General features: G+C 47.4%; 1 protein-coding gene across 2 annotated transcripts in view; it reads right to left on the bottom strand.

Moving 5' to 3' along the window:
• The window catches only part of MAP2K1 (mitogen-activated protein kinase kinase 1), a 102,170-nt gene that overhangs the window by 6,302 nt on the left and 79,799 nt on the right, over positions 1–16,069 (bottom strand). For both annotated transcript variants that reach the window (XM_032251051.1, XM_032251052.1), the window contains exons 6-7: positions 3,197–3,321; positions 270–471 (exon numbers count right to left, since the gene is read on the bottom strand). In XM_032251051.1, coding sequence (XP_032106942.1) covers positions 270–471; positions 3,197–3,321 — 327 coding nt within the window. The remainder of the gene's footprint in view (positions 1–269; positions 472–3,196; positions 3,322–16,069) is intronic.

The raw sequence follows: 16,069 nt of genomic DNA, 5'->3' as shown, positions 1-16,069 counted from the left end.
AAATAAATACAAAAGGTTAGATAATGTATGCAAAGTGCTAAGTGCAGTACCTAAAACACAGTATGTACTCAACAAATGGTAGGAAGTTGTTGGTAATAACACTTTCCTATACCCACCTGGAGACCCCTGCTGCTTCTCCCTGCCCTAGTGTGGGATCCAGGGACACAGAATCAGTCTTGGCAAAATGTACGAAGAATCAGCCCTCCAGAAATCCCTGAAAGTAAGGGACCACCCCACAGTCCAAGGTGGGGACACAAGAGGCTACTCACAGCTAAGGGGCCTCCCAGGGGTCCTTGGCCTGGGTGGGGTCTCAGCCGCATCTCCCTCCACCTGGCACCCAAACATCAGCTCCAGCTCCTTGGCATCTGGAGGAGGGATGGGATACCTCCCAACCGCCATCTCTACCAGAGAGAGTCCCATGCTCCAGATGTCCGACTGCACAGAGTAATGAGTCCCCTGGAGCCTTTCTGGCTGCAGGAGAGACAGAGGGACAGTTATAATCCCCTGACCTAAGTTGGACCCCTGGATCTGCTAATGCATCTTCCCTTCTGTCCCTTCCGAATAGTTAATATACTGTTTCAAGAGCTCCACTAATCTCTTGAATTTGGCCTCTTGCCTGCCCCAAATATTGTGTTTACCAAATCCTAGCTGGCTCCAGTGTCTTTGACCCCTCCTCCCTGCTCTCTCTCTCCTATAATCTGGACTAAACTGACAGACCACACTGACTTGGCTTGGCCCTGGCTGCCACTTCAGCCTACGGTTAGCCTTACCCAGCCTGGCCACTGTCTTTGCACGGGCAGGGCGGCCTGTCCAAAGCCCAGCATGAAAGGTTCATCTTGTTACTGAATCTGAAACATGAAGCTTGTGGAACTCGGGTTGGGAATGAGGTGGTGCCGTGGATACAGAGAACAAAAGATCTAGGATCAGTGGGTCTGAGACTTAAGTCCCAATTCTTGGACTTACAAGCTAAAGGATCCTGAATCTCAGCCTCATCTATAAAACGGGGCTGCTGCTGGGCTGGGCACGGTGGCTCATGCCTGTAATCCCAGCACTTCTGAAGGCCAAAGCAGGCAGATAACATGAGGTCAGGAGACCATGCTGGCCAACACAGCGAAACCCCATCTCTATAAAAATGCAAAAATTAGCTGAACATGGTAGCAGGCACCTGTAATCCCAGCTACCTAGACGGCTGAGACAGGAGACTCTCTTGAACCCAGGAGACGAAGGTTGCAGTGAGCCGAGATCGCACCACTGCACTCCGGCCTGGGCAACAAGAGCAAAAACTCTGTCCAAAAAAGAAAGAGAAAAAAATGGAGCTGCTGATGAAAATGACTAATATTTTATCATTGACATAACAATGACATAACTCTACTTAGAGTTACTAAAAAGATCAAATCAAATGAAAATGTACGTCGGATGTTGCAGAATGTTACACAAATATTAGTTGATACTGGTGGGAAGAGCCAAAGAGAAAAAAAGTACACAGTGCTATACACAAGCATTATTTTTAATGAGCATTATCTGAAATAGCACATGTATTTCAAGAACCCTACCAAGAAAATCTTTACTCTGGCCATAGTGTATCCATTTAGACATTAACTTCTCTTGTAGCATTGTTCACTAACTCCAACACTAGACTATTTTGGAACTGACCATATAATCACAAAAACTCAAATCATTAAACCCTTGATCAGTGAGTCCCAGGGCCTGTTAGTGGATTTTGAATTTGAGAGTTGGCAGTCAAATGGCCCAGGATGCCAGCTGCTCTGTTATTAGACATTTAGGGAAGAAGCAATGAGGAGATGACAGAGAGAGAGAGTTCCACTGTGGGTCACTGGGGGTGGGGGGATGTGGGTCAGTGCCAGGTAAGTGATGTTGACAGTGCCTGGAGTCATAGTGGGGGGTAGGCGCCAGCAAGAAGGAATGAGGATGTGTTCACACTGGGATCTGGACACAGGTGCCAAATCCTCCCTAACAGGCAAATGAGGGCGTGCTGTGCAAAGGGCGTATGCCTGGCAAGGAGGCAGCTGGCTTTCAATCCTGGCTCGGCAAGGTTAAGTAGGCAGCTTGCTTAACCTCCCTGAATCTACACTTCCTCACGTCTAAAATGGAAGCAATCTTCTTTATTTCCTGGGACAACCACATGGACCAAATGAGACCTTCCAGGGACATGATACGTGCTTTGAAAGAGAACACACAAAACACTTTGTACATGTTAAGATCTGAGCCCCGGCACCTGTCCCCCATGTGGGCCTGCTCCCGCCACTTCTGTAAAGACTGCCCACTCGCTCCAATGCTCCTCCACTCTGCGACACTTCAGCACTGGCCCAGTGTATACAATGTGAGTTAAGACTCAAATTTCCACCTTTGCGATCATTCTCAGAAGTGTGCTATCCATGTACCCTCCCATTCAGCCAACCAAACTTCTACCCACTTGCCAAGCATTCCCCGAACACCTACCACATGCCAGGCCCCACGCCAGACACTAGAGACAAGAGAGACACCTTGTCCCTGTCCCCCAGGAGCTGGTAATATGGAGGAGGGAAAAGAACATGCTGGTGCTGCCATGGTGGGGGTGGCTCCACACAATGCTCTAGTGACAGTGGGAGCCCGCAGAGGTAGGAGCAGCAGGGAAGACCCCCAACACAGAGTCTTGGCTGCGGTGGAGCAGAGACTCCGGGTGAGGGGACCGGGTGTGCCGCAGTTAGGGGAGGGGGAGGTGACTGACAGACGTAGTGAGGAGGGAGAAAAGAGGCTGGGCAACTCTGAGCAGACTCTCAGGAGTTGGGGGCTGCTAGATACTGAAAGGATGAACTGCTGAGGAGACAGGTTACAAGCCAATGTTCAGGCTTCTACCTTGGGAAACCAGGGAGGTAATGCTATCTATTTATTGCTAAGAGAAAAGGAGGAGGTGAGATCGTTTGGGGTGGGTCATTTATCTGAGCATACTCGGTTTGCGGATCTGAAGACGATCATTTAGAAATGCCCAGAGGGGAGCTGGAGCTCACAATCCTTCAGAATGAAAGGTGCACTCTGGAGCTGGACAATCCTTTCAATGAGTCAAGGCCCCAATATCCCAGTTATGCTCCAAGCCCTAAGAAAAACCAAAATCACCTTCCCATTCAACTTCATTTCCCTTACTTCTTGTCCCCTATCCAGCACAAGAAGCTCAAGCAATGGAAACTTCTGTTCTTACCGACATGTAGGACCTTGTGCCCACGAAGGAGTTGGCCATGGAGTCGATGAGCTGTCCGCTGACCCCAAAGTCACAGAGCTTGATCTCCCCACGGGAGTTGACTAGGATGTTGGAGGGCTTGACATCTGCAGGAAAAAGAAAATAGAAAAGAAGGGAACTGACACAGGTAGACTGGGGAAGAGAAGGATCAGCATTCCACACAGAAGCAGCCCTGACTGTGGGTCCCAGGACAACACTCCTATCCCCCATCAGAGGCAGCCCTTGGCTTGCAAACACTGTACACCAAGGCCCCTTGTTCTGGGTTCAAGAAGCAATTGTCAGGAGATTAAATGACCAGCTGCTGTAGAAGGACAGAAAGGCAGTAGATTTCCACTCTTTGAGAATGCACACTTGGCCCGATGACCCACAGGAAGGGGTCAGTTATTGTGAATGGTCAGGATTTCAAAGTCTGTTGCTTCAACCACCCCTACTTGTAAGACATAGTATCTATGGTTGGATTATGAAGGAGGCAGGACCAAAAAAAAAAAAAACAAGTAATAAAACCTGTCTGCTTGCTGAGGCTACACAGGCTAGAAGGGGACAGGGTATGGTGGGAACTCCCATTCGTGACCTCTGCACCAGGCCCAGAGCATGTGGGTCTTTTTCTTATCAATATGTGTGGCTGGGGTAGGAGCCAAGTCATTCCATCTAGTCCATTCCACTGGAGTCTCTCACCTAGCCGTCTACACAGCTACATCTACCCTGCCAGTCAAGGGGAACCCCTTGCTCCCTGGAGCTGGAACATGAGAGGCCTTGAAGCTCCACAGACTCAAAACGATGCCCCCACCCATTCCTTGCACTCTTATCATCACCCCACCCCACCCATCTGGTCACTGCCACAAATACCAGTACACTGGCCCTTAGTTTGCAGAGACCTAAATTTCTGAACATTTTGTCTTCCACTGTATCCTCTGATTCACACAATTATCCTGTAAAGTACATAGATCAGCCAATTATCCTTATTTATTTATTTATTTATTTATTGACGGAGTTTCGCTCTTGTTACCCAGGCTGGAGTGCAATGGCGCGATCTCGGCTCACCGCAACCTCCGCCTCCTGGGTTCAGGCAATTCTCCTGCCTCAGCCTCCTGAGTAGCTGGGACTACAGGCACGCACCGCCATGCCCAGCTAATTTTTTGTAGTTTTAGTAGAGACAGGGTTTCACCATGTTGACCAGGATGGTCTTGATCTCTTGACCTTGTGATCCACCCGCCTCGGCCTCCCAAAGTGCTGGGATTACAGGCTTGAGCCACCGCGCCCGGCTTATCCTCATTTATAAGCGAGGAAACCAAGGCTGGGACTTGGTGAAGGCCCCTGGAGCAGGGCTTTGTGGAGCAGACATCGGCAAACAATGAGACTGACTTCAAGGGCAGGCCATGTCTAGGAAAAGTCCTAAACCATGACAGGAAATCCTCAATACTTGTAATACGGACACCATACAGGACATCTAGAAAATGAGAAAAAAAACCCACCCCCTGTAATACAACCCAGCAGAGCCACTTACAATGTTTCATTATTTTTCCCTTCAATACTGTTTTATATGAATGCATTTATTTTTTATTATTATTCTTTTAGACACAGGGTCTCACTACATTGGCCAAGCTGGCCCTGAACTCCTGGGCTCAATTCCAATACTCCCACCTCAGCCTCCCAAGTATCTGGACTATAGGTGTGAACTATCATGGCCGGCTATTTAAACAGATTCAAACAGGTGTATTTAAGTATCTTTCCAAAGCCAAACCGAAAAACAAAAGCCGGGCACGGTGCCTCACACCTATAATCCCAGCACTTTGGGAGACGTAGTTGGGCAGATCACCAGCGGTCAGGAGTTCAAGACCAGCCTGGCCAACATGGTGAAACCTTGCCTCTAATAAAGATACAAAAATTAGCTGTGTGAGGTGTCACATGCCTGTAATCTCAGCTACTCAAGAGACTGAGGCAGGAGAATTGCTTAAACCTGGGAAGCGGAGGTTGCAGTGAGCCAAGATTGCACCACTGCACCCCAACCTGGGAGACAGAGTGAGACTCTGCCTCCAAAAAAAAAAAGTCTAACCTCCTCCTCCCCCAGGTTCAAGTGATTCTCCTGCCTCAGCCTCCTGAGTAGATAGGTTTATAGACACTCAAAAGATCCAGCAACTCAGCTAAAGTCACACAGCAAAAACTGGGTAAAGCTGAAAGCAAATCTCAGGCCCTCTGACACTTACGTCTGTCCTCTTCTACCTACCCTACTGCCATGCTCTAATGGTCTTATCACCTACTGTCCACTGAGCACCTGCTACCTTACCTGTGGGCTGTATGAGCACCAGACAGACAGCAGTCAAGAAACTGACCAAGTCTGCCGCTGTTATAAAGCTTAAATTTTAATGTGAGACAACTGACAATAAATCAATCAACGAACAAATATGTAACATTAGGTGGTTTTAAGCGGCACAAAGAAAAATATAAAACCCAGCTGGGCGCAGTGGCTCAGGCCTGTAATCCCAGTACTTTGGGAGGCCAAGGTAGGTGGATCATTTCAGGTCAGGAGTTCAAGAACAGCCTGGTCAACATGGTGAAACCGTCTTTACTATAAATACAAAAATTAGCCACGCATGATAGTGCATGGCTGTGATCCAGCTACTCAGGAGGCTAAGGCAGGAGAATCACTTGAACCCAAGAGGTGGAAGTTCCGGTGAGCCAAGATCATGCCACTGCACTTCAGCCTGGCCGACAAGAGCAAAACTCCCATCTCAAAAAAACAAAACATAAATACACATGTGAGGGCAGAGAGAGTAAGGGGGTGCTGTTGTGACAGGGTGACAAGGAACAGCCCTGTGAGGAGAGGACACTTGAGCAACAATGTGAGCAGAGAGAAGGAGCAAGCCATTCAGCCTCTCAGAGAACCATGGGGGGATTCTCAACTTTGGGAGGTGAGGGGCCAGCTCTGTTCTTTCCCTTGGCCTAGTGTTAGGACAGGGTCCATCAACACTTCAGCCGAAGCATAAGTCCAGCAGTCGCTGGTGGAGGTACACCTCCTCATCCCACCATGCCCATGGCCCCTCAGAGCACCTGCAGGTCAGGTGCTCAGGATTTAGAAAATGATGCTCAGAATGGAACGAGACTGAGAAGGATAAAGGGTGTGACCACGCCTGCCAGGAAGGCACACCAAGGCGCTCCGACACAAGCCCTCTTCCATACCTCCCACCCAGTGCCACAGCCTCTCATCCATGCCAGGCCACACGGCCCCAGGCTCCCTCCCCCGGCCCACAGGCTCCCCATGGGCTGTTTAGGTGTGACCTGTTAGGCCTGTTTCAGAGCAAAAGAGCAGCACCGGCTGGTGAGACAGAAGCCCTGTATCAAATCCTGACCCTGCCACTTACTCTACACTCAGCCCTAAGCAAATCACTTGACTTTTCTGGGCCACAGTTTGCCAGGAATGAAACAGTCACAATGGCGACTCTCACACCATCACAAGTGACAGACCAGGATCAATGTAATAAGGAGTGCCATATGAGCAGCACACTGTATTAGAGGAATACAGAGAATGACCGCCTCACAGGCTGCCCTCCAAGATCAGTACAGCTAGTGCTCGACTTACGACCACAGTAGGGACCGCAGACCGGTCGTAACACGATTTGGTCGTAAGTTGAGTAGGCTATATGTACAGTTGAAATGGTGCACGCGGAGATGGTAGTGCTGCCGGAAGCTGGTCCGCACTGTCGTACGCCCAGCTGGGCAACGTTTGCGCTGCCAGACGCGGAGCAGTCGAGGCTAGCGACTGTGGTCGTAAAGTCGAATGGTCGTAAGTGGCATAGGTCGTAAGTCGATCGATAACCTGTAGTTCGCAGAACCACACCTCTCCTCCTCCACAAGAGCACAGTCCCCTCCCCCCAGGCCAGTGGCTTTTTCCTCTGCTGGCTCAGACACCTCTGCTCAGGCTGCAGCTGCTGCTCAGGCATGGCTATGCTGCCTCTAGCTGTCCTTGTATCTGATCTCTATTCACATGGCAAGCAAGCCTCCTTTTTTAAACTTACATAACACAGCTTGCCGCCATCCCTCGCTGTCAGCTCTGCTTCTCCCACCCGCTCCAGGGAACAACACTGCCAAGGAGACTGCAGAGATAGAACGGATTGGAGAGGAAGAAAGGGGAAACTCTGAGGGGCTTTTCATTGCTAGACCACATCGGTCCTGGGAGCCAGAGCCCAGAGGGTCTCCCAGGAAGCCTCTTGTGGAGACCTGGGCACATGAGATCATGGAACCCCAAGAGCACCCTGCTGGATCCACCAGGCTAGGACATCCCTCTTGACCCTGTGCCTGCCACACCCAAGTCTAGTTCTCTGGTGACAGAAAAGAGGTACATGATGGCAGACAAGTCCAGGGAGAGTTCATTTCTGGATCTCCCTCAGCACCCCATACTTGCTTCCCACAATAGCCAGGCCCTTCGCATACTGTTCCTGTTTCCAGCATCTTCTCCCTCCACCCGGCCTGCACAGAAACCAGCACTCCTCCAGCGGGACAGCCCCCTACACAGAGCCTACCATGGCTCCCCTCTGCCTCAGAGCACAGTCCTAAGCCCCTCTCCCCAGTTTTCCATGCCCCATTTCTTCCTTTCCTCTCCTACTTCACACCACAGCGTGTCTCCACATCCACCTCCTGCTGGTTGGGGCTGGCCTGGCTCTCTAACTGTGCCTGTGTAAAAGTCTCACCTTCTCTTGTGCTGGTCCTTGCATCTAAAAAGTCCTCCTTTCAAATCACCCTGTCAACCTCTACTCCTAGGTGCCTAGTTCTAAATCCCCTTCCCAACTTGGGATACTGCCCTGTTCCTGGAGTCCGGAGAGGATTCACTGGGCTTCCTCTCACGTTCCCCTAGCAGAGCCCTCAAACACTCAAATCACAGGCCCAGTCCTTCTCTACTTCCTGAGGCCACCACTGGGCCTTGGGTTCTCTTCTGATCCTTCAGTAACTGGAAGGTGATGCTGAGAGGGCCCCCAGCAGCTGACAGGCCAGCCTGCATTCTGGAGGAAGCATCAACCACCCACTAGGCTCCCAGGTTCATAAGCTTCCCTAGGAACCCCACAGGAGGCTGAGATCTAACAACCCCAATTCTGCTCAGCTTCTGTGACAATGAGTATGGGTAACCCCTCCTTCCTCAAAAATGAACAAGGAGGTTTTATAAAACTAAGTAAAAGGAAGTATGTTCTTCTCTGATATTTTCTGTCCCAGAATTAACACCATTCAAAGCCTCCTAATTTTTCCTTCAAGGGCACACATTTTGAAGTTTAACAATTAAGCACTTCCTTCCCCTCTAAAATAAGGTATTTCTATAAAACAATTTAGGGAATCATTTGTTTATTCTAGAAACACAGAGTATCTGCACTGAGCTATGAATAAAAAGGACGCAGGGACTGTCACTGCCAGGCAAGACAGAATCCAACAAATGACAAGAATATGTGCACACGTGAGGGCAAAGATGAACATGTGATCAAGCCCCTGTGGACTCGCTCTAAATTCTTCCAACCAGGTGGGATGGGGGCCACCCATCGGATGACATCCAGAGTAGCTGACAAGGCTCTGGCAGGCAGATGAAACAAGGTGAGTATCGGCCTCCTATGTGTTTCTACCATATGCTAATAGCTTCATTTTTTTTGGTTTAGGCTAATATTAAAAGCAGCTGCATTCCCTAAAGCAAGATGGAAGATGGTGGGGCCTGGAAGAACAGAAAGGCAGAGGATGGGTTGAAGTGGGGAGCCCAGAAGAAAGAGGTGGAAGGAAGGAGCGAGGGCCTGCTGAGAAGCAAGCAGAGTGACACAGGGAAGCTGGATTCTCACTCATCTGTGACAAGGGCTGAATCCAAAAGTAGATAAGCGAAAGTTAAAAGATATGTTTTTTTAAAAAGGCAAGTGAGATTTTTTTTTTTTTAAACGGGAGACTTTAGGCTTCAAACTACCTCTTCTTAGTATCGTTAGCAGGGCCTTAATAAACCTCCCCACTAAAAATGAAGGAACAAAGAGAAGAAGAGCCGACCTGGATGAGACAAATCACATCCTCCACAGAGCCACTTCCAGCCATCCATGGTCTCAGGGAGCTAATTAAGTAGCAGAGATAATTAAAACTCAGAGAAAATCCCCAACTCTTCAATTAGCCATTACCTGTAACCTCTTTTTCCCACCCAAATTTCCTACCTCAAGAGTATTGAAAAAAAAAAAACAAAAGCCGCAGCTCTTTCCCTTCCTGCAGCGAGGAGGGATGCGCCGAACGACCAGGTGGGAGGAGGAGAGGTGCCCGTGAGGCCAGCAGACCTAAGAAGATCCTACAGCAGCTCTGCTTTATGGAACACCTGCTATGGTAGGCCTTTTAGATATACTATTTTTTTTTTTTTTTTTTTGTGACGGAGTTTCACTCATGTTACCCAGGCTGGAGTGCAATGGCGCGATCTCGGCTCACCGCAACCTCTGCCTCCTGGGTTCAGGCAATTCTCCTGCCTCAGCCTCCTGAGTAGCTGGGATTACAGGCACGCACCACCATGCCCAGCTAATTTTTTGTAGTTTTAGTAGAGACGGCGTTTCACCATGTTGACCAGGATGGTCTCGATCTCTTGACCTCGTGATCCACCCGCCTCGGCCTCCCAAAGTGCTGGGATTACAGGCTTGAGCCACCGCGCCCGGTCCTTCTTTTTTTTTTTTTTGAGACAAAGTCTCACTCTGCCACCCAGCTGGAGTGCAGTGGCACCATCTGAGCTCATTGCAACCTCCACCTCCCCAGTTCAAATACACAATCTTCTTTCATCCTTATAGTAACACTGTGAGTTAAGCATTATAGCCACTGCATAGAGATGAGAAACACTGAGGCCCAGAGTGTAGAGGTGTCACCTGTCAAGAGTGGCACAGGGAGCTAACGCTAGGGCCTAGGGTTAGAACTCAGATCCCTGAGGGAGCGTTCTTTCCAGGATCTAGATAATCAGGGCCCAGACAACAGGACTAAAGGCAAACTCCAAAGTTCGGAAGAACCCTTACTGAGCTGTGGCTAGGAAAGGAATCACATTACAGAAGGATCTGACTTAGGGCAGGCTGAAATCCTTGAAATTCAGTAAGGAGAGAATAATTCCCTGCTCCAGTTCAGCAAGTAAGCACGATGCTTCTTTCTCAGCTCCAATCCATTATCCTTCTTGACAAGGCCAACTGCAAGACACGTGCTAACAGCAGGAACCAGAGGTTGTTTCCCACCTCCTGATTAACAACTGAATTCAAACAGCAAGGCTCCAGAGCTGGCCTGCCAGGTCCCATCAAGCAATTATTTTATCTCTTTCACTTTCAAGATTTCTACAACCAAGCCCAGCAACTGCATTTTATGTTTCTTTTCTTCCTCCCTTCCAAGCCTCATTAGTTTTGAAATGCTTTCCTTCTCTGCTCTCCTACACCCCTCTCTGCCAATTCACTGCTCATCCTCTGATCCAGAAGGCCCACAGACCCTGACAATTAAACAGGAGATGATATTGCAGGAGTTTAGGACATTAGCACACAACATTCCAAGAAATTATATAAATTTTTAGGCCACCCATAGTGGTTTAGGCCTGTAATCCCTGCACTCAGGAGGCTAAGGTGGGTGAAATGCTTGAGGCCAGGAGTTCAAGACCAGCCCGGGCAACATGGCAAAACACCATCTCTACTGAAAATACCAAAAAAAAAAGTATCGGGCATGGTGGTGTATGCCGGTAGTCCCAGCTACTCAGGAGGCTGAGGCATGAGAATTGCTTGAATCCGGGAAGCAGAGGTTGCAGTGAGCTGAGATCGTGCCACTGCACTCCAGCCTGGTTGACAGGGCAAGACTCTGTCTTAATTTAAAAAAACAAATAAATAAATAATCTAAATGATCTAAAATTTTAATACAGGATGTAACAAAAGCCAGAGCAAAAGGTATAGGGGGTTAGAGAGAGAAGAGAGGTGTAATAAAAGCAGAAAAGAAGAAGAAAGAAAGGGAAGAACAAAGGGAAATGCTTATGTATCTCAGGCTGCCTGAAAGCATCCTTTTTTGTTGTTGGCTGGTGTGCAGTGTGATCATGCTCACTGCAGCCTCGACCTCCTAGGCTCAAGCGATCCTCCCATTTCAGTGCATGCCACCATACTCAGGTAATTTTTTTTTCTTTGACAGGGTCTCCCTACTTGGCCCAGGCTGATCTCAAACCCCTGGGCCCAAACAATCCTACTGCCTCAGCCTCCCAAAGTGCTGCAATTACAATTGTGAGCCACTACGCCCAGCCTGATCTCGTTTTTAACAGTCCTGTTTTACAGACATGGAAACTGAGGCTTGAGGATAAAGCCTCTTGCCAAAGGTCACAGAGTAACCTTAAAGCAGCATGCTTCCCCCAGCAGATTATTTGGGCTACCTGAGAAGAGCAGATAGGCAATCTATCACAAAGCCAATCAACCACCTACAGGCAGGAGAACAAACTCGGCTAATGTGAGCACTTATATGCTATTCAAGAAACGGATATTAGCTGAAGATCTGTTTTGACCTGCTGAAGGCTAGTTTTGCTCAGCAGGAGAGGTGGGGGGGGGGTGTTAAACAATGACAAAAGAAGATAGGCCAGTGTTCTGCTCATTATTAAACAACGAATTTCTAGTAAGATCCCCATATTTATATGATCCAGGATCCAGCAAAGTATGGCCTCCCCATTTGCGCCTGGGTCACAGCTTAGCATAATTCACCAAAAAAGGTCTGGAAAAAAGCTCAGGAAACTACCTTTCCAGTCATTCCCAGCTTGGGATAACCCCTAATGGAAAGCACTTAGAAGAAGGTGTTTGGCAATTTAAAGACATGTCAGGTATCCCTTGTCTTCCCATCACACATACTCCTTTGGGGCAAATGCAGCTTCAGGTGGGGGCTGACAATCAGATGTTAAATATAGTGAACTCCAAGTTTCTCTTCAAAGAATCAGTATGTCAGTATGTTCAGCTTTCTTATTCTTTAATTCTCCATTTCAAAGTTTAAATTCCTGGTCCTCTGGGCCTCCTTGCCTCTAGCTTCAGTAAACAACTTTACCGCCAGTTCTCATCAGTTCACATCTGTTCCCCTGGTCACCGGCTCTGACCTGCTGTGTAACTGTCCTTCCCACCAAACTACCCACCCCACCACTCCAGTATGTACCCCTGCTCTCTTTAAAATAGCCAATCAGAATTAGCTTAGACTGTGCGATCCAACCCTAGCCAACAGGGGAATGATACAGCAGTAAGGGCTACCTGTGTCAGGAATAAGAACCCCTTCCCCTCCCTTGTCTAGGTGTATGCTTGGTATTGCTCCATCTGTGAGACACACCCTTCTATAGGAAGTAAATTGTCTTGCTGAGATAATTGGTACTCAAGTGCTACTTTTTTTGTGGCACCGAAAATTTACATATAACACAGAGAACCCTGTCCCTGGCTACAGGGTAGCCCCCTGATCCAGGCTGGGCCACTCATAACTCCATATCCCCTGGCCACGGTGATCTCATAGGTCTGGGCACACGACCCCTACCAATCCAATCAGGAGTCCTCACTCAGAGCTTCCTAATTGAAGATGAGAAAAACTCAGCCCCTAACAATCCAATCAGGAGTCCTCACTCAGAACTTCCTAATTGAAGATGAGAAAAACTCTTCTGATAACAAAACTGTAGGTCGGGCACGGTGGCTCATGCCTGTAATCCTAGCACTTTGGGTGGCCAATGTGGCTGGATCACCTGAGGTCAGGAGTTCAAGGCCAGCCTGGCCATCATGGTGAAACCCCATCTTTATTAAAAAATTAAAAAAATAAAACTGTAAAGCCAGAAACCATGGTTCCATCTGGTAGACAGCTGGCCTGAGAGAAAAACACCAAAATCAAAAGGGAAACAAGTGAGACGGAGAGATCTAAAAGCACTTTTTTTTTTTTCTTCTTTTTCTTTTGAGACGGAGTCTTGCTCTGTATCCCCGGCTTGATTGCAGAAGCACAATCTTGGCTCACTACAACCCCCACCTCCCAGGTTCAAGCAATTCTCCCTGCCTCAGCCTCCTGAGGAGCTGGGATGACCGGCGCCCACCACCACGCCTGGCTTACTTTTCTGTTTTTATTAAAGATGGGGTTTCACCATGTTGGCCAGGCTAGCTAACAGCATCTTTTTAAAGTATATTTTAATCAAAGTATAAGAGCCAATGGCATTTTAGTCCCTGGATACAATTATCCATCAGGCTAGCTGCATTCCTACCCTTCCTGGGGTTTGGTTAGCTGAGCCTATATATATAATCTTTCTTGTTTGAGCTAACTCAAGTTCACTTGCAACCAAGAATCTTAACATCCAGTGATTCTTATCATCAGTTGGCATCATAAATTTCTTAAGTAGAGTGTTCAGTGTGGTATGGAAACAGCACCACTAACCTTGGAGTTAGGCAAATCTGGGTTTGAATCCTAACTCTATCATCTACTAGCTGTGTGGCCACAGCCCAATTACAGAACCTCTCTGAGCCTTTCCTTGACTGTCAGGTGGGAACAGTAACTCCTACCTGCTAATGTCTGGCAGGTACTAAGTACTCAAAAACACCAGGCGGCTTAAAATGTGAGAAGCAGGGAAGCCGAAGTTCAGTGGCTCTTTCAGCGCGGAGGGAAAATAAAAGCTAACATTTATTTCAAAAAAAATACAACCAATATAAGGAATCAGATTTCTTCCCAGCCTGGCTTCTACCTAACATGGCCCCAGTGAAAGTAAAATAAATCTTGGAGCACTAAAAATCACCAAGCTAAAGGGAAAAGTCAAGCTGGGAACTGCTTAGGGCAAACCTGCCTCCCATTCTCTTCAGTCATTCCTCTGCTCGTGGAGATAAATGCGTATCGTATCTGAAACGCAGAAGAATGCAGCTGTTTGTCTCTCACCTGCCTGTGACATCAGAACAGAGGAAAAACTGTCATGACTCGTGGTGAGCTCAAATGTTCACAAATATCAAACAGAGCAGGAATTAACTTCATGGACTGAACTAACAGAAGACTGAAGTAATCTTTTTGAATTTTTTTTAACTTAAAATGCTGCTGATTCTTTTGTTTTTCAGAGTAAAGGAGACTCTTCTTTTGAGCTACTGACAGGTTTTAACAATTTTTTTGTTTGTTTTTTGAGATGCAGTCTCGCTCTGTCGCCCAGGCTGGAGTACAATGGGCATGATCTTAGCTCACTGCAACCTCTGCCTCCAGGGTTTAAGCAATTATTGGGTTTCAGACTCCCCGAGTTGCTGGGACTACAGGCACACACCATCATGCCCAGCTAAATTTTTGTATTTTTAGTAGAGATGGGGTTTCACCATGTTAGCCAGGCTGCTCTTGAAATCCTGATGTCAAGTGATCCACCTGCCTCAGCCTCCCAAACTGCTGCGATTACGAGCATAAGTCACTGTGCCCAACCAAGTTTTAACAATAAAGTAGGTCGGACATGGTGGCTCATGCCTTTAATCTCAGCACTCTGGGAGGCCGAGACAGGTGGATCACCTGAAGTCACGAGTTTGAGACCAGCCTGACCAACCTGGAGAAACCCTGTCTCTACTAAAAATATAAAATTAGCTGGGTGTGTTGGCACATGCCTGTAATCCCAGCTACTTAGGAGGCTGAGGCAGGAGAATCACTTGAACCCAGGAGGAGGAGGTTGCGGTAAGGTGAGACTGTGCCATTGCACTCCAGCCTGGGCAACAAGAGTTAAACTTCATCTAACAAAATAAAAATAAAAATAAAAAAATTGGCCGGGCGCAGTGGCTCACACCTGTAATCCCAGCACTTTGGGAGGCCGAGAAGGGTGAATCACAAAGTCAGGACTTCAAGACCAGTCTGGCCAATATGGTGAAACCCTATCTCTACTAAAAATACAAAAAATTAGGCATGGTGGCGCATACCTGTAATCCCAGCTACTTGGAAGCCTGAGCCAGGAGAATCGCTAGAACCTGGGAGGCAGAGGTTGCAGTGAGCCAAGACTGTGCCACTGCACTCCAGCCTGGGTGACAGAGCAAGACTCCATCTCAAATAAATAAATAAAGTATACAACCTATGAAAAAAAATTAAAACATATTTGTTTCTCTCTACCCGATTTCTCCAGAATTTGGACACTATGTAGGAGTATTCTCAACTTATGACAATACAGTTATTTGCATAAGTCCAATAAAAATCTATTTTCATTTGTAACAGTACACAATTGGAGAAACTGGTTATTTTACCAAGGCTTTGACTGGAATGGTATGCCTTCCTTTAAGGAATCCAACTTGACTTACAGAGCTAATAAAAGACCCTTGGGAAAAGTGGCCTCATATCTTGTCTGCACAGCCCCTGTACAGGGTTCTTGACCTGTGGTAAGTAAAGAATGTCACTTTCTGATAGGCCCAGGAGCCCCAAGCTTTCTTGGGACCTCAAGAGGAAAGGAATTCACCCAAGTCATCTATATTTGGTGGTATAAATTCATGGCAGGGCTCAGCTTTAAAAAAGTCTTATCTGAGATTGCTTCTATGGAGCAAAGTTCCATCAAGGCCAATTTTAAAAGCCTATGTGAAAAATAATTATTCTTGCTATACTTTATAGAAATAACCTGGGCAACTATAATAAAGCAAATTTTTCCTACCATGATTTGTCTTTAGTAGAAATAGGAAAGTGGAGAGAGAAAAACCATGTTTCAAAAACTGTAGTACACCTGTTAGATTCTAGTCTGGCCTAATATTTTTCAATTTTTATCATTTTCTACAGTTTGGACTTAATTCTAATTTTTCCTGGCTACAAGTCTCTAAAACAATGTTTTTGGCCAGGCAAGATGGCTCACACCTGTAATCCCAGCACTTTGGGAGGCCAAGGTGGGTGGATAATCTTAGGTTGGGAGTTTGAGAC

The sequence above is a fragment of the Sapajus apella genome, unplaced genomic scaffold (assembly GCF_009761245.1).
Source record: "Sapajus apella isolate SASKATOON/1434 unplaced genomic scaffold, GSC_monkey_1.0 scaffold74, whole genome shotgun sequence".
In the NCBI taxonomy this organism is placed as follows: domain Eukaryota; kingdom Metazoa; phylum Chordata; class Mammalia; order Primates; family Cebidae; genus Sapajus; species Sapajus apella.
This window is presented reverse-complemented; position numbering and strand designations above follow the sequence as displayed.